The 21690-nt window shown below is 44.9% G+C and overlaps 2 protein-coding genes and 1 pseudogene across 5 annotated transcripts in view; 2 read left to right on the forward strand and 1 right to left on the reverse strand.

Moving 5' to 3' along the window:
* Positions 1-598: 598 nt before the first annotated feature.
* LOC105861702 (heterogeneous nuclear ribonucleoproteins C1/C2 pseudogene) lies at positions 599-1897 on the reverse strand (annotated as a pseudogene).
* A 4577-nt stretch (positions 1898-6474) lies between these two features.
* On the forward strand, positions 6475-15761 carry TACO1 (translational activator of cytochrome c oxidase I). The gene is made up of 5 exons (XM_075994670.1): positions 6475-6929; positions 8770-8876; positions 10239-10366; positions 11107-11284; positions 11978-15761. Exons 1-5 carry the CDS (start codon positions 6647-6649, stop codon positions 12176-12178), a joined length of 897 nt encoding a protein of 298 aa, XP_075850785.1. The 5' UTR covers positions 6475-6646; the 3' UTR covers positions 12179-15761.
* Positions 15762-20145: 4384 nt separating this feature from the next.
* Positions 20146-21690, forward strand: part of MAP3K3 (mitogen-activated protein kinase kinase kinase 3) — a 69001-nt gene continuing 67456 nt past the window's right edge. For 3 of the 4 annotated variants that reach the window (XM_012747293.3, XM_012747294.3, XM_012747298.3), the window contains exon 1: positions 20146-20545. In XM_012747293.3, coding sequence (XP_012602747.2) covers positions 20542-20545 — 4 coding nt within the window. In that variant the 5' untranslated portion in view covers positions 20146-20541. The remainder of the gene's footprint in view (positions 20546-21690) is intronic. The other variant, XM_012747297.3, reaches the window with a different exon arrangement.

Here is a 21690-nt window from a genome sequence, read left to right on the forward strand (position 1 = left end):
CTCTGACAACCAGTTCTCTAGAGATAATTCAGTCACCTGTGAATTTATCTTGAGAAAGTAACTATTAGCTCAGGCTGAGAAAGTAAAAATCTGCCCCGCCATTCATCACATACTGGGAGACATAGATAAAACCAGCTGCACCATTAACAGAATATAATATTTTTTCCAAGAACACGCTGTAACTTAAAGTGTCATAACAACTCCCTTCTCTGAGTGACTTTTTTTTTTCCCCTGGTTTAATAAGGACTTGTTTATTTTGAGGAAAAACGTCCCAAACATCAGGCTGTTCACAAAAATAACCCACAGTATCAACTTTAGAAAACCAATCTTAAGACTATTATACTAATTTTTCTAGAGGATGCATTTGACATGCCAACTCTCATTCACAAAAATACATTGTTACATTTGTGTTGAACTGCCCCCACATAGCACTCTTATGTGGGGTATAACATACATCACTTCTAACTCAAAGCTGCTCTCAGATGCTACTAACTAAATGAGATTGCCTTTGCAGTTAGGGAAGCAACTACTTAGCTCATGTATGAATGGAAAGAACTGTACTCCCTGCATAACAAGAGATTATTTTGGAGACAGCTGATAAAAACCATACATCCTTTTTATTGTTAAGTCAAAGAGGTATCAAAATTAAAAGCAAAAAGTTACAGGGTAAGACTTAACTACTAGGAGCATCAAAGGAAGTGAAAATGGGACTAGGCGCAGGGCAATATGAATTAATGAACGTGGGAAGGACAAGGATGGGGAGAACAGTGAGCATGTGCTGAAGATACTAGGGGAGAGGATCTGGTGAAAATTTTGATCTTAGACAAGCGCCTAGGTAAAGAAATAATGGGATAAGATTTCTAAACCCCACTATGTGCTTAAGAGTCATCCTCACCATTGGCACCGTCTCTGTCATCCTCTCCTTCCTCAGCCTCTTTTTCATCATCCTTGATCAACTCCAGCTGGTCATCCCCCCATCTTCATTATCATCATCATCCAGTAGGTCCCCCTCCTCAGTAGAGTCATCTGCACCCCCCTCAGACTCCATCTTCACATTAGTCTCATCTTTCTTCTGGGAGCTGCTGCTCTGCCCCTCTTCTGACTTATCATTCTTCATCTCTACTGCTTGTTTGCTCTGTTCCTTTTCACGTTTTTCCAGGTTTTCCAGTAGAGAATCCACTTTTTGTTTTATCTGAGTCAATTCCTTCTTAATGGCCTGAAGGTCATCTCCTTTCAACTTTCCAGACTTGGAAGAAGAACTCCGCTGTCCACTCTTAGAATTGAAGCCACTTTTCCCCCTTCGTGAGGTGTTTCCTGATACACGCTGGCGTTTTGAGGGCACCACAGCCCAAGCAATAGGAGGAAGAGGAGGAACACGTGCTGGGTAACTGTACATCCTGTCATAATAATCCTGTTGAAAGTCATAGTCCAAGTCAAAAGAGGAGCCGTACATTTCCGCTGCAGATCATTTCACACCTGCTTTTCCTCGATTCACTTTTGGCTCTGCAGCCAGATTAATATCTAAAACTGGGCCAGCAATTATTCTGCCATCCTCTCCTGCTACAGCAGCCCGGGCATTTTGCCCATTAACATACTGAACGAAGGCAAAACCTTTATGAACAGAACAACCCACAATTTTGCCATATTTCGAGAAGATTGCCTCCACATCAGACTTCTTGACCACAAAAGTGTTGAGATTCCCAATGAATACACGGGAGTTCACGGAGCGAGGATCTGTCTTGTTGGTGACATTGCTAGCCGTTGCGTTTGATGATAAGGTTCCTCACGAAGCCGAAAAATGTAGCTGAAGATCAAAAAAATCTCACAGGAGGGGGGAGGGAGAAGAGATTCAATTCTGAATCTCTTAATCCCGGGTTCTACGTGCAGAAGCTGAGTGCTGCTCAAAGTCGACAACACAGCCGCAACCGCTCAGTCTTCGTCTCTCCACAAGATGGACTTTTTTTTTTAATTCATGAGAAACTTTGTTCTCTAAAATCATATGCTGACAAAGTTTACTGTGTGAAATCGTATCAGTGGGAATGAAGTCTTACAGTTTTGCTTAGAGGAGCTAAGTCACTTTGACATAGAGAAGCAGCCTTGATTTCCAACCCAGTATACAGCTTCAACGCTAGGGTTTCTAAACACAACATTCCACATTTATATTAACTTTGCACTTCCAGAGGAACTAATTCCCTGGGTCCACTTTGCTGTCCAGAGCTGATGTTGATCCTTTTTTCACCTGTGTTCCCTTGAGCCTATCAAACTCTGTTTCACTTCAATTTCACCTATGACCATCTTTCCTTTGGTGAGACACCTTACCATTCCTGTGGTATGCAGTCTCCTTGTTTTTTTTTTTTTTTTTTTTTTTTTTTTTTGGTTTTTTTTGAGACAGAGTCTCACTTTGTTGCCCAGGCTAGAGTGAGTGCCGTGGCGTCAGCCTAGCTCACAGCAACCTCAAACTCCTGGGCTCAAGCAATCCTGCTGCCTCAGCCTCCTGAGTAGCTGGGACTACAGTTATGTGCCACCATGCCCAGCTAATTTTTTCCTATATATATTAGTTGGCCAATTAATTTATTTCTATTTATAGTAGAGACGGGGTCTCGCTCTTGCTCAGGTTGGTTTCGAACTCCTGACCTCGAGCAATCAGCCCACATTGGCCTCCCAGTGCTAGGATTACAGGCGTGAGCCACCTTGCCCGGTCTGCAGTCTCCTTGTGGTGAGCCAACAAGCCTGACTTTGTTGGACCATAGTTTTGCCCCTGGTGGGTTTAGGCTGATTGGACTAGGGCAATCTCAAACCTTGTTTTGGCCTCTATACTTATTTATGATTATAAGTCCCATTAACTAGCTTTTTGTTACTCAAGGTAACATTTATAATAAACTATATATATATATATATATATATTTTTTTTTTTTTGAGAGAGTCTCACTCTGTTGCCCAGCTATAGTGCCATGGCATCAGCCTAGCTCACAGCAACCTCAAACTCCTGGGCTCAAGCAATCCTTCTGCCTCAGCCTCCCAAGTAGCTGAGACTACAGGCATGCACCACCATGCCTGGCTAATTTTTTTTCTATATATTTTTAGTTGTCCAATTAATTTATTTCTATTTTTAGTAGAGACAGGGGTCTCCTTCTTGCTCAGGCTGGTTTTGAACTCCTGACCTTGAGCCATCTGCCCACCTCGGCCTCCCAGAGTGCTAGGATTACAGGCGTGAGCCACTGCGCCTGGCCTATAATAAACTACCAAAGTAATACTATATATGAATGGCTAGGAAGCACATGAAAAGATGTTTAATATTATTAATTTAATGGCTCATGCCTGTAATCCTAGCACTCTGGGAGGCCAAGGTGGGCGTATCTTTGGAGCTCAGGAGTTTGAGACCAGCCTGAGCAAGAGCAAGACCCTGTCTCTACTAAAAAAAAAATAGAAATCAGCTGGACAACTAAAAGTATATATATAAAAAATTAGCCGGGCATGGTGGCGCATGCCTGTAGTTCCAGCAACTTGGGAGACTGAGGCAGTAGGATTGCTTGAGCCCAGGAGTTTGAGGTTGCTGTGAGCTAGGCTGCCACCACGGCACTCTAGCCTGGGTAACAAAGTGAGACTCTGTCTCAAAAATATATATATATTATTATTTAGAGGAAAATACAATCAAAATGATGAAATACCACTTCTCACCCACTAGGATGGCTATAGATATAGTCAAAAACAGATAATAAATTTAAGATGGGTGTGGTGGCACACACCTGCAGTCTCAGCTACTCAGGAGGCTGAGGTGGGAGGATCACTTGAGATGAGAGGTTCATGACCAGCCTGGATGGTACAATGAGACCCTGTCTCTTAAAAAAATACACACAAACACAGATTTAGTAAAGATGCAGAGAAATTGAACCTTCATACATTGCTGGTGGGACTGTAAAATGATGTGACCATTTCAGAAGACTATCTAGCAGTTTCTCAAAAGGTTAAATAGAATAGTTATGATGTGACCCAGTGATTCCACTTTTAGGTATATAACCAAGGGAAGTGAAAACATGTGCACACAAAGACATGTACATGAATGTTCATAGCATCATTATTCATAATAGAAGGTGGAAACAACCCCAACTGTCCATCAACTGATGAATGGATAAATAAAATGTGGCATATTGATACAATGGACTGTTATTTGGCAATGGAATGAAATATGGATACATGCTACAATATGGATGAATCCTGAAAACATGCTAAGTGAAAGAAGCCAGTCACAAAGGACTATGTAGTGCATGATTCCATAAATATGAAATGTCCAGAAGAGGCAAACCCATAGAGACAAAGTAAATAGGTGGTTGCCTTTGGGAATTGAGGGAAATGGGGAGTGACTGCTAATATTTACAGGGCTTCTTTTGGGGATGATGAAAATGTAGAATCGATTGTGGTGATGGCTGTACAACTCTGTGAATATTCTAAAAAAAATACTGTATATTTTAAATTGGTGACCTGTGTGACATATAAAATCTCAATGAAGCTGTTATTTAGAAAAACAAACAAGAACTGTGTTGGGCACAGGAAGTACAGCTCTGCTCTGAAAAATTTCAGTATCATGGCAGAGACAAACATTTTGATAAAAAAAAAAAAAAAAAAAAAAAGGTAAGGCCGGGCGAGGTGGTTCACGCCTGTAATCCTAGCTCTCTGGGAGGCCGAGGCGGGCGGATTGCTCGAGGTCAGGAGTTCGAAACCAGCCTGAGCAAGAGCGAGACCTCGTCTCTACTATAAATAGAAAGAAATTAATTGGCCAACTAATATATATAGAAAAAATTAGCCGGGCATGGTGGCGCATGCCTGTAGTCCCAGCTACTCGGGAGGCTGAGGCAGGAGGATTGCTTGAGCCCAGGAGTTTGAGGTTGCTGTGAGCTAGGCTGATGCCACGGCACTCATTCTAGCCTGGACAACAAAGCGAGACTCTGTCTCAAAAAAAAAAAAAAAAGGTAAGTGCTAAGGTACAAACATATATGAAAGGTTATATGAAGGGCACCTGAGCTCAAATGGGGACATTGGAGATGTTTCCCTCTGGTGGGAAATGATGCCTGAGCTTAATCTTAAAGGAAAAACAAAAATTAGCCAGATGAAGTAATATGAAACAGGCCAGAAAAGACACAGTTTTGTGCTTTATACAGGAATTGAGAGAAATAGTAGGAGCAATCTGGTGTTTCTAATCTGCATAGTACAAGGAGGTGAGTGCTGGGTTCATCACTAAGTAATAGATAATAATAAAAATTCATAAATGAACTTCTAATTACATACAGCTAAACATTCAAAAGGAGGACTGTAAGAAGGTTCCATTTGAAGCATGATAAAGATTTCACCAGTGAGACAGTGAAGGACACTCCAAACAGCAAGAAGCAAAAGATGATAAAGAGGTTGTACTCAGGGTACAGTGAGTAATTCTCTCCCACAGGAGTGTAGCATCAGTACATGAGACTGGAAAATGAGTAGATCTGAGATTATGGAGGTTCTTAAATAACAAAATACATAAAACCTATGTATGCCTGTGTGCTTTGCATCCATTATCCCACTTAATCCTCAAAGGCCACTCTACAGGTGAGGAAACAAATATAGGAAAGTAAAGGCCAAGGTTACACTGATAAATGGAACAACTAGGGTTTGAACCCACCCAGTTAACTTCTGAGGGCACAAGTTTAAGCTTCACACTTGCCTTATTTCTCTGCCTAACAGACCAAGCCCTTTAGACTTAATCTCAACAGCATGGGAGCCACTACAAAGTTTTTTAGCAGCTGCCACTTCTTTCTTTCTTCTCCATCTTCTCCTAATGGCTTCGGTTTTCTTTTTCAGGAGAGAAGAGGGAAAACGAAGATGGGAATTTGGCTTCAAAAAGTTCACCTGGTCATTCTCCCTCTCCCAGTGGCCTGTGACTCATCTGAATCTGTCCCATAGTTATGTCTTGCATTTAGGGGATTAATCACTATGATCACTTGTGGCTATTTATGTTAGACTTTATTGCTTGAAAGCTTCAAGGGCTCATTTTGTGTTTTCAATCTTCCTATGTTGGTAAAGCAAGTAGTAACATCCTTGTTTATAGATAGGGAAGAAGTTCAGAGAGATTAAATGACTGGGCAAATCACTTCTTTGGCAGCTGTTTCTTTATCTGTAACACAAGGCAGTTGAACTACATATTCCTTTACAACAACAAAACATTTATCATTCTGGACCTGCTCAAATTTAGACAGCAATTTGGAAGCAAAAATCAGTTTCATAACTCAGGTGTATCTTACTATTAATAGCTCATGATGGGAAATAAAGTCCGACGCTCCCTAGGCAAGCGTCGGACTAGCAAGGAGGGCTAGTACAGCAGGTCACGCCTCCTCTGTAGCGCTTGGCACAAGGGCAGGACAGGAGCGAGTCCGATCCAGCTGCGGAACGGACTTTGTGGGCTGTGGGGACATGTTTTTGGAATGAACCCGGCAAAGGAAGTGTGCTACGCCATTGAGGGCCCCCACTTCCGGCTGTCGTGGGGACGGTGAAGGGTCATTCGCGGGTGGGCTGCTCCTCCGGCAGGGCCTGCCCCTTTGTGTCTCTGGTGAGTGGCAGAGGCGGCTGCGGGGTCCCGACGAGTTTGTTCCAGCGGTGCAGCCCAGGATCGGAGCCAATGGCTGCTGCTTGGGCCGCCGCCAGCCTGAGCAGGGCCGGTGCCCGATGCTTGTGGGCACAAGGCCCCGCTGTCCGGGCGGCTCCTCCACGCGCCCCCCAGCCCTTCCAGCCCGATCCCCTGGGCTGCGGCTCAGCTCCTGGCAGGACGCTGCACCTCACCGCGGTGGCTCCAGCCGGGCACAATAAGTGGTCCAAAGTCAGGCACATCAAGGGGCCCAAAGACACCGAAAGGAGTCGCATCTTCTCCAAACTCTGTTTGAACATCCGCCTGGCGGTCAAAGGTGAGAACCTGACGGTCACCCATCGCTGGCCGCCGCTGCCCTCTCCGTGCCCAAGGCCTCGGTTGCCTCCCAGAACTGGGCTATTTTCTTTCCTTCCCCAGTACCCACTGTTGCCCACTTCATAAACCCTCAGAACACCTACATACATTGAATGTCCCCACTCACCTTTCCAGACACTGAGTGTCTCTGCCAGCTTGTCAGACAGGGAGCTGCTCTTGAGAAAATAAGATGGTAACAATGATTCAATTTCATCCTAGTCTGTAGCTGGGTACTTAATAGAAACAGATCCACAGAGCCGGGTCAGATGTGTGTCTCTCCTGAAGAGACAACCCTCTGAAGTTTCCTCTAGGAGGATATAGGCTGAATAAAGCTATTACTTGCCTAGGCCTCAGTTTGCCTCATTAGGGTTTCTTGAGCACATTTCCTTATCAGGTTGGTTTGCAACCATGTCTTTTCTTGCTTTTTTTTCTATTCAGTACCAGTCATGTGTAGTAGTAGAGAAAAAGTCCTGTAAAAAGTATGGACTTTGGAGTCTGGAAGACTTGGTTTCTGTCACTGACTAACTTACGACCTTGAGCAAGTGGTGATGAGTTTCAGCTTCCTTTTCTGTAAAACAGGGATAATGCCCACCTTGAGGTAGTTTATGACACATAAGAGGCACTCAATTAATATTAATTTACCTTTCCAATGTATGCCTGGTCAATGTATGCCTGACCGTCAGGTTCTTTTTCTTCTAAATTTTTATGTTTCTTTTTAAAATTTTTTTTTATTTTAGCGTATTATGGAGGTACAAGTGTTAAGGTTACGTATATTGCCCATGCCCTCCCTCCCCCCTCGAGACAGATCCTCAAGCATGACCATCCCCCAAACATTGCACATCTCACTCATTGTGTTTGTATGTACCCATCCCCTCCTCCCCCCTCCCACCTGCCCGACACCCGATAAATGTTATTCCTATATGTCCACTGAGGTGTTGATCCGTTAATACCAATTTGCTGGTGAGTATATGTGGTGCTTGTTTCTTCTAAATTTTTTTTTTTTGGGGGGGACAGAGTCTCACTGTGTTGCCCAGGCTAGAGTGAGTGCATGGCGTCAGCCTAGCTCACAGCAACCTCAAACTCCTGGGCTCAGGCAATCCTCTGCCTCAGCCTCCCGAGTAGCTGGGACTACAGGCATTCGCCACTATGCCCGGCTAATTTTTTGTATATATATATATATTAGTTGGCCAATTAATTTATTTCTATTTATAGTAGAGACGGGGTCTCGCTCTTGCTCAGGCTGGTTTCGAACTCCTGACCTCGAGCAATCCGCCCGCCTCGGCCTCCCAGAGAGCTAGGATTACAGGCGTGAGCCACCGCGCCCGGCTCTTCTAAATTTTTGATATTAAGTTCAACACTATCAAGTCTTTATTTTGTGGCAGGCACTGGTAATACAAAGATGATGAGATACAGCCTCTACCATCAGAGATAGTGAGCATGATTACAATGCCATGTGAACATTTCAGTACTTATGCACAAAATAACAGAGTAAGAGCAAGGGGTAGTAAGAAGTCCAATAGATGTTGTTACCATCTAGGTCCCTTACCTCTTCATCTAACACAAAGTATAGTTCGCTGAAACATAGCAGGATAACTATCCCTAAAGACAGAGTGAATTACAAACCTTTTTTCCAAAATACTTCCCCTCTATATCCCATTTAAACACTGAATAAAATGTTCTAAACTAACCAAGGGCTAAGTGGTGACTTGCCACTGTTTCAGTTTAGGGAGAGGGTACTGGAAATCTTTTTTCTCCCATGCTGTAATGAGATGTCTTCACTCACTCTTTTCTCTTTATCTCAGAGGGAGGCCCCAACCCTGAGCTCAACAGCAACCTGGCCAACATCTTAGAGGTGTGTCGCAGCAAGCACATGCCCAAGTCAACAATTGAGGCAGCGCTGAAAATGGAGGTGTGTCCTGTTTGACATGCTTGTTACTGATCACAGCCCGCATGGGGTTCATGTATGGAAGGCCACCAAACAACTCCTTAAATTTTCAGAGAGAAGGGTAGCAATGTGGTTGATACCCTCAATCCAGAGGTTTCTCGGGGCTCTCTGTCCTTGGCCATTGGTTGTAGGAGCGTAATTGGGAATAGGCTGCACAGTGTACAGAACCATACAGCCTGGGACTGTTTAGCCAAGTTGGGAGGAGATGAGGTAGAAAAAAGGGGTACAGTGTTGGGGAGGCCCTGATGTTAGGTTGAGGAAGGGTTTGTTTTTCTTTTTCAGATGTTTATGCCCTAAGGAAGAAAAGCCAGTAGAAAGGGAGAGGGAGGGGGATTGTGATAGTGGGAGATCAGGGATGTAGGGCCAGGTGAGGGGACATCTTTTCCTCCTGGACAAGTAGGAAGGATCTGAGGAAGTAATAATAGTCTTAATAGCTAATAGGTATTGAATTCATATTGCAGGCCAAGCACTTTGATAAGAACCCTGTATGGGTTATCTCACAGTCCTCAAAACAACCTTAAACAACTGAGGCACAGAGAGATTAGGTGACTTGACTCAGGTCACACAGAAAATAACAGACTTGAAACTAGATGTACTTGAGAGCCTGTGCTCTCACCATTATATTACTGCCTTCCTGTAGGCTCTGGTGCAGATAACGTGGTGGAGATAGAGTATTTTCCCCCCATCTAGTGGCCCTTTATTTCCTTTGTGAAAGAGGAAGGGAGAAGTTATTAGTTGAGAGTTCCTGGAAGGGTGCAGGACAGGGTACTTTGAGAGAGTGGTGAAGATCAGATATATGGACAAGGGATGAGAAGGGATGGAGAAGGTCCAAATGAAAGTGGTCACTAGAGTTCTGGATTGTTTGGATTTTGAGACCACGCGTTTTTGGGCAGTTCTTATGACAAGGCCCAGGTGTGTGATTTTTCACAGCAGTACTCAGCAACCCAGGTGAGGAGCATTGAAACTTCACAAGAGTTTCCTGCAGGATGTGGGTGTAGGAGGATGAGTCTTGGTGGGAGTGGCTGGGGGATGAATGTTGGATTCTGTGGGGCAGAGAAGGAAGCAAACCTGGGAGATGACTGATTGATTGGGAAGGACTAGGCAGATAGACTCCCTTCCAAGTAGGGGTAGTACTTCCAGTTACTTCAAAAGTTGGTCCCAAGGGTCTCTTCTTAGAGGGCAGGGACAAAAATAAAGACTTAAGAGCTCAGGATCTAGCCTAGAGAGCCTATCCCACAGAGTCAACTTTGTGGTACGTGTGGTTCCAGGCTGACATGTGGGAGGGAATTGGGAAACATGAATGTGTACTTGTGTTGTTTATTACAGAAAACTAAGGACATACATTTGCTATATGAGGGTCGAGGCCCTGGTGGCTCTTCTCTGCTCATTGAGGCGTTGTCTAACAGTAGCTCCAAGTGTCAGTCGGACATTAGACAAATCCTGAACAAAAATGGGTAGGTGTGTTTCTAGGGGGGTTGTGGAAGGGGACAGAGCCTTTAGGCAAGTACTCTTGATCCCTGGTGGTGGTTCAAATTTTGGGTGTCTTTTTTTTTTTGCATTAAAAAAAATTTGGGGGGGGTACATAATAGTTGTATTATCATTATTATTATTACTTTATTTTTAGTGAGACACTGGGTCTCACTGTGTTGCCCAGGCTGGTCTTGAACTCTTGGCCTTAAGCAATCCTCCTACCTTGGCCTCCCAAAGTGCTGGGATTATAGGCATGAGCCATCATGCCCAGCCATGTTTTAGGTTTTAAGCATACTTCCTCTGTAGCAGAATCCAATTAGTGAATTGATTTCCCCTTAAAGTGTTCTATACTATGCAGGATCCAAAAGACTTGTTCATCAGGTGTAGGAGAGGATCTTTGTCCCATTATCTGATCTGTATCCATACAATACCCAGGTCTTAAAATGTTCCACCAGGACTGGAGTCTTAATGGCACAGGCAATGATGAGCAAAGTTTTTGCATTCTCCAAACTCTAATCAGGGCAGAAAATAGAGGATGAGGCCATTCTTGGACTGTTCCCTTACCTAGCAACAGCTGCATCTTCTCCTTACGGAGTGGAGCCACTCCGTGTCTGTGTGTGGTCTGTAGTCTGAGTGGGAAAGACACAGCATTAGACTGCTGTGCTTTATGGAGCCTGGGTGTCTAAGGCATTCACTCATTCCAGCCCATTTTCTTCCCTGTCAGGGGAATGATGACTGAAGGAGCTCGTCACTCCTTTGACAAAAAGGGGGTGATTATGGTTGGAGTGGAAGACAAAGAGAAGAAAACTGTGAACCTAGAGCGTGCCCTGGAGCTGGCAATTGAAGCAGGAGCCGAGGATGTCAAAGAAACTGAAGATGAAGAAGAAAATAACATTTTCAAAGTAAGTATGAAGCCTTTGCTTTTGGCGGGCTTCCAAGAGGGCCCTAATAGGTGCCTTCAGGCATGCCTCTCTTGGTTTCTTCCTTCCTGCACCCCAGGGTAGAGGTGAGACAAAGAGTTCACATATCGCACAAACATTTATTAAGTGAATACTGGATAGGGCCTACTCTACTGAGGACTGTGAGCAAGATTCAGAACATTAGGCCGGGTGCTGTGGCTCACGCCTGTAATCCTAGCACTCTAGGAGGCCGAGGCGGGCGGATCGCTCGAGGTCAGGAGTTTGAAATCAGCCTGAGCAAGAGTGAGACCCCATCTCTACTAAAAATAGAAAGAAATTAATTGACCAACTAAAAATATATATACAAAAAATTAGCCGGGCATGGTGGCGCATGCCTGTAGTCCCAGCTACTTGGGAGGCTGAGGCAGTAGGAGCCCAGGAGTTTGAGGTTGCTGTGAGCTAGGCTGACACCACGGCACTCAGTCTAGCCTGGGCAACAGAGTGAGACTCTGTCTCAAAAAAAAAAAAAAAAAAAAAAAAAAGATTCAGAACATTGAAAACATGTGCCTGCCAGTGAAGAGCTCAAACCCAGTGATACATCACAGTAGTTTTTACATTTAGGACTTTGCAAATTCTGTCTGCCTTTGTCTTGTTACCTCCTGGCTCCTCAGCTCCTGACTTTTCCTTTATCCCTAGTTTATTTGTGATGTTTCTTCACTGCATCAAGTGAGGAAGAAGCTGGACTCCCTGGGCCTGTGTTCTGTATCCTGTACACTAGAGTTCATCCCCAACTCAAAGGTGCGGCTGGCTGACCCCGACCTGGAGCAGGCTGCTCATCTCATCCAGGTTCTCAGCAACTATGAGGATGTGATCCACGTCTATGACAACATTGAGTAACTGGGTCGTACATGCCCCCGGCTTCCTTCCTAGGCAAGTGGCAGCCCATTCTGGAACACAGGCTTCTGCAGTGATCTCTGAGAGTAAAGCAGGAGGCGGGTACCCAGCAGGTCAGGAGGCCCACCACTAGGACTTGTGGCCTTGAGGCCAAGGGAACCCCATACTTCCCTAGGACCTCTTTGCCAGCTCTGCTGGTGTCTCAGTGCCCTTCTAGATGAGTCTCCTGACACCCTCCTGGATGCAAGGCGGGGCCACCTAGCTGGTCAGACTCTGATCTCAGGTAGTTGGTCCTTGTGGGCAATGTAAGTGCCCCTAGGCCCTATGTACTAGAAACTGCTCTTCAATAATAACAGTGATTGATCTTGGTTGCTGCATTGCTATTGTATGGATCTTGAGTTTTCCTGAGTTGTGTCCAATGGTTGGGATCCTCTGGATTAACTTTCAAGTCCCTAGACTTAGTTCTACTACTTCAATCGCACTGTTGTTTGTTTTTTTGATTGGCATTAGAAATGTAGCTGTGCCAGGTACTGTGTGGTAGATAAGCATTAGACCTATTGCTGGTCTTATGGCCTAAACCTGTTGTTCATTCATGTAATGAGTATTTCTGGAACACCTACTATGTACCAGGAACTGTACTTATCTAGAGCACAAGCTGTTCAGCTGGTGCCCTATGTTAGATCCTGCACTAAGATGTAGGACCTCAGAGGGAAGACCCAGGACTGCTCTCTACTGGGGCTTCCCCAGGGCAGTGTGAGCTACTGTGCCTGCATCTTTTATTCTTTTTGTGTGGCCTCTGTGCCCTTCTACCAGAGATCTTAAGGCTCTAGCCCAGCAGGAAATCAAGTGTCAATGATAAGGGACTCCCTAGGCCCTGCTTTGCCTGGGTACCTGTGTGTTCTGAGATTGGTCAGAGTGGACTTATGAGCAGATTGGGTTGTCCTCAGGAAAGGCTACACCAAGCTGGTTCTTAGAACATCCAACCCTAGTTCCTTTTTATCCCTGATGCCAAGTGGTGGGGCACTGGGAACTAGAGAGGAAACAGAACAGAAGGAAGATGGAAGGGCTGGGTCAGAAGCCTAGCCAGGTGGGAGATAGGGGCCTTGGTAGCTTTTGTTCTAATAGTTACTTCTGGGTTTAGAGAGGTCAGGAGTGCCAACACCCTGTGCCAGAGCCTGTCAAGCATGTCAGGCATGGAGTGGCTTTTGATCCCTGTCATCTACCTCCTTATAAGTTGCTTAAGCCAGTTCTGAGTTCAGAGTAATTTTCCTGAAGGAGCCTCAGGTAAATCAGGATGGAAAAGAACTAAACCAAATTGACTACAAATGATAACTTCAGCTTCTAGGAAAAACAGATTACTAGTTCCACAGTGACTTCAACACTGGAGAGCAAGAGCTGCAGGGAAGAAAACCAATGAAATAATCCACGATTACACCACTGCATATACCCTTACACCTCATTTTATAATCACAGTACTACTTGGGACTCTTCAGTGTTTATAGGTGATAACTCATCCAAATATCTGAATAGCTCATCGTTAAAAAAAGACAAAGGCAACTTAAAGTTTATATGCTGTTTCATAATTAATAAGATACTTTCATATGTTATTTGATTTTCCTAACAAACCTATAAAAGAGGCAAAGTATTTAATGCATAAATGATCTCATACAAAGCAGCTGAGAACAGCTTTAATACCAAATCTTGCATTGATAGACCTTGGTTTATAAAATAGCTCTATTTTAGAAATGTTGAATATAAATTAATTTAGAGGAATCTGAGCATTTTTAATCTGGGAAATCTGTACTAAGGGAGCCTACTCTTGAAGGGAACTTGGCCACTCCTGTGAATAGGCCTCCTCTAATCTAAGAGGCAGAATTTATTAATATGGATTTTTGCATAACCAATTTTCTCATATCAAGGCATGTTGCAGGAATGCACAGTAACAGCTCCTGTGAAGATGGCTCTGCACTGACCCCTGGTGGTGCCCTGCCGACTATCCTGCAGATAACAGGGAAAGGCGGAAATGAACCTTTACTTTAACTTGTTCTCCTGTCTCTAGATCTGGCAAAGAGACCCAGAGCTAATTTTAAAAAATGATGAAAAAAAGATGGTCACATCCATATGATGAGGTATTATTCTGTCACTAAAAATTAGTTTTCAAAGAATGTTTTGTCAGAGAAAATGTTTGACAATATAATGTTAATGGGGGAAAAAAGATATAAACCTATATAGTATGGCCCACATTTTGAAATGTATATGTATATATTTATATAACATACTGTATATTTTTTTTAAAAAGACTAGAGGGAAATGTACCAAAATATCAAAACTGTTACATTAATAGTTATCTCAGAGTGGTAATGTTATTACTGAGTTTTATTTTCTAAAATCATGTATTAATTTTATCAGGGACAAGAGCCTATCACAGATACTTTTTACTATTTTTTTACTTTTTGCTATCACAGGTACTATTTAAAAAAATAAAATAAAAGGTAGTCACATTATTGGTCCACTAGGGAAACAGCATCCCCAGATGCTGTGTCTCAGAGTCAGGCACACCTTACCTTAAAATCAGAGTGGGATCCGGTACTAGCTTGATTTGCCTTATCTTTGGTCATTGTCTTAGCAACACAAAATCATTCAAGGCTTCAAAGCCAGCTTGGGCTTACTTTCAAATGTCCTTTTGGTGGGGTGAAAGTATCTGTGATAGGCTCTGTCCACAGCCTTGACTCTTTTTTTTATTACCACCACCCCACACACAGCCTTGACTCTTATAAGAAAGAAGCACTTATGTGTATAGCCACTTCCCCTCTGTCAGAGGCCCTGGCTGAATCAAAGAGGAACAGTAAAGCCTCTGCCTCCAGTCAACTGTGGAAATTCAACCATGTGGTTGAGTTCCTGTTGTTTGTTTCTCTGAAACTTATAGCACAACAGTCAATAAAGCTTCAAACTCTAAGAGCCTCCAATTCCCTAACTGTTAATTGAATCCCTACAGACTCCTCTAGAGACATGCTATGAAGAGAAAATAAAATAGTCAGTGGGTCTGGCAAAAAGAGAATGCTATGAGAGATACCACAGTACTCTTGCCTGAAATCACTTTCTTTATTCCATGCCCAGTCAGTAAACACGATAGCAGTTTTTACTTTTTGCTTCTTTTTATCTTTTGTGTATGCCAAAAAGGTAACATTTATTTATTTTTACAAAGTCAAACCTTACAGATACATTTAAAAAAAAAAATGCAAGTCCCATCTAATACTACCTCCTGAGGTACAACCACCATTAACAATCTATATTATTCTACTCTTTGGAGCTAGTCTGCTGAGAAACAAATTATGGCTCTGCCACTTGGTAGCAACCTTGGACAAGAACTTAACCTCTTTGCACCTGTTTTTTCACCTGTAAAGTGAGGATAATAATAATGCCTACTTCCTAGGGCTGTTTTGAGAATTAAATAAGTTAATATATGTTAAGCACTTAAAACAGTGTCTGGCAAAGGTAAATGTTCAATAAATGTTGGCCTTTTTCTCTCTACATGTAAATGAACATTTTAAAAAACTGAAATGTGATCACTCTTTACACTTTATAATCTGTTTTTGTTTTGTTTCCCACTTCACCTTATGTCCTAGATACCTTTTGGCATTAGTCCAGAGAAGTCTCTTCATTCTTTTTAGTAGCTACATAATATTTGATTGTATTAATATGCCATAATTTATTTAGCCAGTCTCCTATCAATGGACATTTGGATTATCTTATCTTAAAAAAGATACTGCAATGAACATTCTTTACCTTTGCTCACCTGCAAAGTATTCTTTAGGACAAATTTATAGGACAAGGAAAATAAAAGAAAATTAAAAATATTTATAGGACTGGAATTTCAAAATGAAAAATAATTTTTTTTTTTTTTTTTTTTTTTGAGACAGAGTCTCGCTTTGTTGCCCAGGCTAGAGTGAGTGCCGTGGCGTCAGCCTAGCTCACAGCAACCTCAAACTCCTGGGCTCGAGCGATCCTTCTGCCTCAGCCTCCCTGGTAGCTGGGACTACAGGCATGTGCCACCATGCCCGGCTAATTTTTTATATATATATCAGTTGGCCAATTGATTTCTTTCTATTTATAGTAGAGACGGGGTCTCGCTCTTGCTCAGGCTGGTTTTGAACTCCTGACCTTGAGCAATCCGCCCGCCTCGGCCTCCCAAGAGCTAGGATTACAGGCGTGAGCCACAGCGCCCGGCCGAAAAATAATTTTTATTTAGAAGCAAATGTCAATAGTTTGTACAATATCATGGCTATAGAAATCTGTGAGTTATACATTATTCCTTGTTAATGCAGATAAACTGAGTGAACTGATAATCTCACTATATTCAACTTTACCTCTGAATTAAAAGAATTTTCATCAAATCAGATGGTAGGTTTGTTGGATTTTTTTTCTTTTTACATCAATCCATTGAGTTTTCCCCTAAGAGAATTCATTTATTCATATTTATTGTTCCCTAACACATATTCAAGTGTCCCTATGTTCCTGAAAGAAAAAAAGGAAAGTGTGTAGCTGGTGTGGGATTGGGCTGCCCAGTGGGAGCAGCACTTTTCTGAGGCCCTGAGCACGGAGGGGTCTGTATGGCTCAGGTGCTTCCCCAGGGGTATCCACTCAGTGTAAAACCAGGAGGGACAGCCTTGAGAAAGCATGGGAAGCTTCACAGGGAAAATGAATATTGAGATAAAGCAACATGGAGAAGCTAAAATAGTGTATATAACTAAATGGGAGCATTCATGGAAATTACATTTAATTACTAACACCCCCATTTGAGGTTCACTTATTCATTTGACAAATATATATGTTTTTTGCATGTGCTATGAAAGATGATAAGCCTACCGATTTGAATGACAGCTTCTGTCTTTAGGCTTACTTTGTTAAAGGCAGTTATAATAGAGAGGTACAAATGCTTCTATGAAGAAAGTACTGAGTGCTCTGGGAGCAAGTCAGAGGGCCTTAACCCAGACTTGGAGGTGTCAGTCTGGAAAGGCTTCCTGAAGGAAGTGATGTTTAGGCCAAGTTCTTCCCTGAAAGAATGAAGGCAGGAGAAGGCAGAAATGGAGAAGAGCACTTGGTACAGAGAACATAGCACATACAGAGGTATAGAGGCAAGAAATGGTCATATTTGAGGAACTGCCAGTGGTTCGGTGTGGCTGGAGCATAGAATTTGAATGATAAAGTTGAAGGAGGTGGGAAATGGAAGGAGAAGAAATGAGTTGGGTCTTGAAGGACCTTCTTAACTATATTCCCAGATTTGACTTATGCTAAGGGTGATGGGAAACCATTAAGTTTTTAAACAGGCATGAGAGGATCAGGTGTCCATTGTAGAAAGATCACCTGTGATGTGAATATACATTTAGAGGTTCTTACACCTAGTAATGCAAGTAAGTGAGAGCTTTTGGTGGTTTGAACCAGGACGGTGAAGCTGGGGATGGGAGAGGAATGGACAGATTGGAGGCATGGTCAGGATTGGCTTTGTGGGAAGAGATATGGAGAGAAAGAGCTCTCTGATAATTCAGAGGTATCTAACTTGCAGAACTGAAGATGAATAGAGGAAATATAGAACTGTGGAGAAAAATAATGAGTTCAGTTCAGACCTGGAATTGGAGGTGTCTGTGGGATACTCAAAGGGTGATGCCTCTGAAGTTCAGAAGACAGACCTGCCTGAGCTAGAAATACAGTTCAGATTCTGGAATCCTCAGCACATACGGTAACTGCAGTTTTGGAATGTTTGAGATGGTTGGTTGAGGGACAGACAATGGAAATGAAGCCCACAAGAAGGCAGTTGTAAGGAAGATAGAAGGTAAATCAGAAGGCTCCTTTCAGCTAAAGATTGATGCAGTTGTGTTGCAGTTCTCTATGTGTGAGGCACCATTCCAACTGCTGGTGATAGAGCAGTGAGCAGGACAGCATCCCTGTTCCTACACAGCTCGTGTTTTTTGTAGTGGGAGGAAAGCAAACAAATAAGTATAATTTCAGGCCCCGTGAAGTAAAATAAGGCAAAATATGGGCATACAGAATGATGGAGGGGAGAAACGTCATTTAGGATGTGGTGGTTATGAATGACTTCTCTTAAGAGTTGACATTTTGGCAGAGACCTGAATAAAGTGCAGACATGGGAATATCCTGGGGAAGAGTATTCCAGGCAGAACAAATGGCAAGTGCAAAAGTCCTGAGGTGAAAAGGCTTGGTAGGTTCAAAAATGGTAAGAAGGCCAGTGTGGCCGGAGGATAATGATGGAGGGAGAGAGAGGTCCGAGTGTATGGTGGGAACCAATTCCTATTGTGCCTGGCAGGTCATGACAAAGAGTTGGGGTTTTATTCTGAGCGTTGGAGTGGCATGATCTGAATTACATTTTACAAGGATCACTCTGGTTGCTGTTGGAGAATCATTTATTGGGCTGCCACAGAGGAAACAGGGAGAATAGGGCAATCATTCCAGAGAGAAAGGGTGGCGGCTTGGACTGGGGTAATGGTGGTGAGAAGTATTTGGATTCAGATACATTTTGAAATGAGAGCTGAAAAGACTTGCTGAATGTTTGGATATATAGGTGTTAGGGAGAGAGAAGAATCCAGGAACACTCATCCTAGGTTTGTACAGTCCCTGACTTAGGATAGTTTGGAAGAGATACACATTCAGTAGAAACCATACTTTGAGTACTCATACAACCATTCTATTATTTAAGTACAGTATTCAGTAAATTACATGAGATATTCCACTGTTGTATTCTTGTTGACAATTGAAAATGGTATCTAAGGAAGATTATTCTAGAGTCTGAAATATTACACTGGAACAGGGATCAGAAGGAGAGCTCCTATATTAGTTGTGGTGGACTTGGCCAACATCTGAAGATATGGGTGTATAAAGTGTTGAGCAACGTGGGGTTAGGGAGATTAATTATGGCCACGTTTTATTTTGGAATATCAAATACGATTGTTTTGGAACAATATTTAGTGGTACGGGAAAACACTTAAAATGTAAACACCACAGAACGACACAAAGGCATTTTTGTCAAACATCTATAGAGATAGGAAATAGACACGATTATCTCTGGGGTGGGATTTTTAAATTTTATTTTTTATACTTTTCTGCATTTTTCTACAAAAGGCTTGTGTTATTTTTATAACCAGAAAAAAGTTATTTTCTGAAAAAACTTCTGGAGAAACTCACAGATTTCCAAGGACCCACATTCCAGCACTACCTCAGCCTCTGAGGCCTGTGGAACCAAGACCAGAGGGTGTGGCCCTGGAGGTAGGAGACCCAAGGAAAGGGGGGCAGTGGCGTGGCCGCCCCTGCCTCCGGGCCAGCACAGCGTCTGGACGCGAGGACCAGCCAGGGCAGACCCTCTCCGCTCGTTAGGCGCCCCGTGCCGGGCACAGGGAGGAGTAGGACGCCGGTCCCAGGAACCGTCCAGACCAAGGGGACCACCAAAAACCAGGAGGGCGGAAAGCCCGAGGGCCCTTCCAGCAGCCTTCTGCTAGCCCCAGCCCCTAAGTAGCCGGCGGGGAACGGCGCCAGCCCGCGCGCCGACCGAATCTTCAGTGACTGACTGGAGGTGGGAATGTGGGCGGAGCCCCACGACAGAGCGGTGATTGGAGCAACTGACACCTCCTGGGGAGAGGGTCGGGAGCCCCAGCGAGGGATGCACTGGCGGGGGGGGGGTGCCCAGAGGCCTCTACGTGATTGGCTAGAAGCGCAGGGAACCGGCGCTGTCTCGATGATTGACAGCCCTCGGAAACTATCTTGGCTTCGCCCATTGGCATCCTGCAAGAGTAGGCGGGATTGGTTCATCGTGTGGTGTTGATGATTAGCTGGCGGCTGAGAGTTAGGGTGTTGGGAGAGAGTCGGAGGGGGACGAGGGGGCCGCCGACTTTCTGCTCGTTATTGGCTAGTGAAGTGAGTGGGGGTGGTGCGATGGTCCAGCGGCTGCCCGGGATTGGCGGACGCTGGCGTGAGTGACAGACTGGGGGGCGAGCTGCGCGACCAGCGGTTTGTTTTTCGGAGCGTTCCTGAGGTGGAGAACGGCGGCCGGACGGAGCGAGTGCGGGGCTGAGCTACTGGCGGGCGGGCTGGCCGAGCGGCGCCGCCGAGGCCGGGCTGGGCCAAGCCCAGGAGCTCCGGGGATGTAGCGGGCCACCCTGCCCATGCCACAGCGCCCGGCCGCGGGCGGAGCCGGAGCCGGAGCCTGGGGAGGCGGCGGGGGCCCCGAGCGCAGCCCGCGCCCCCCGCGCGGAGCCAGGCCCGCTGCCGTCCCCGCCGCCCGGGCCCCCGGCATGCAGCCCCGGCTGCGGAGGTGACACTGCCGGGCTCGAGCCGCCGCCGCCGCCGCCATCGCCACCATGGGTGAGTGTCGCCACCGCCCCGGCCTGTGCCCGCGCTGCTTCGCGACGCCCCGCCCCAGGCTGAGGGGAGGAGGACCCTGGGCCGCCGCCTGACAGGCATGGACAGCCCGCCTGGCCCGGGGCTGCGGACCGCCGGCCGCTCGCCCGCCTCGCTCGCGCCGCCGCGGCCCAGGCGAGGGTTCTGGCTCTCCGGGGCCCCGGGGCGGCTCGGCCGGCCGAGCCTACTCGGTAGCCCTCCTTCCGGGCGGCGCGGCGGGCGCATCCCGAGAAAGCGGCAGCCGGACGAAGGGCCCGTGCTCGGCGGGGCAGCCCAGCTTCGGCCCGAGCGAACCGGACCGCGAGCCCAAGGGAGGGGGAGCGAGAGCGCAGTGTGGGGCCCGAGCTGGAGGCTGGTGCAGGCCCCAGCTGCTGTTGTGTCTTTTCCTTGATTTGCTTTTTTTTCCTGCCTGTGTCATTTCCTTCCCTTTGCTCACACAGGCCGGCCTGTGAGAGTTCCCGAGGCTTGCTCTGGAGCCCTGTGCGCGCCCCAGCTCAGGGGGGAGGGCGTTTGGGGATGGATTTCTGTTATTAACCGCGCGGTGGAGAAATGCGTGCAGCACACAGATTGCTGGAAGTTAGGAACTGGTTGGGTGCTGCCACTTATAATTCTTATCTTATTTTTTGAAAAATCCAGTTTTACATCTATTATCTTGCGGTATCCCTGAAATTATGTAACTTTTGAAAGAAACATTTGCTACACAAAAGAATTTCTATGAAATCATTTCCTTTTTGTCAATATTTGCAGTTTCTGCTGTGAAGATGTAATCTAAGAAACGCAGCATTTGAACTGAATTATATTTCATATCTTTTTTGGTAATTTAACAAATGACTCCTGTACTAGATTAAGAAGCAAATAACATTTGAAATGTGCTTTGCTTCTCCTGTTGTGTGTGTGTGACAGGTGTGACACTGTTGTCCCCAATCGCAAGTTTTGCAAAAATATTTGGTGTTTTCCTGAATAATAAAGGGGTAAACTTTAGTGAAAGGGTCCTCTGCAGAGCCATTTGTTGCTTCTGTGAAGTGCTCCATGTGAAGAGGGAACATTAATGTTTGCCTTGCCCTATTAACAAGGTTAAGTCATTTTTGTAGAAGGTTAAGTGCATGCTG

This window comes from Microcebus murinus, chromosome 18, assembly GCF_040939455.1.
Source record: "Microcebus murinus isolate Inina chromosome 18, M.murinus_Inina_mat1.0, whole genome shotgun sequence".
In the NCBI taxonomy this organism is placed as follows: Eukaryota; Metazoa; Chordata; class Mammalia; order Primates; family Cheirogaleidae; genus Microcebus; species Microcebus murinus.

Excerpts from the sequence above, each read along its gene's own strand:
- TACO1 (XM_075994670.1), top strand. The coding sequence starts at position 6,647 with ATGGCTGCTGCTTGGGCCGCCGCCAGCCTGAGCAGGGCCGGTGCCCGA. Across the intron at positions 6,930-8,769 it reads CATCCGCCTGGCGGTCAAAG|AGGGAGGCCCCAACCCTGAG; the intron begins GTGAGAACCTGA and ends TCTTTATCTCAG. Across the intron at positions 8,877-10,238 it reads AGGCAGCGCTGAAAATGGAG|AAAACTAAGGACATACATTT; the intron begins GTGTGTCCTGTT and ends TGTTTATTACAG.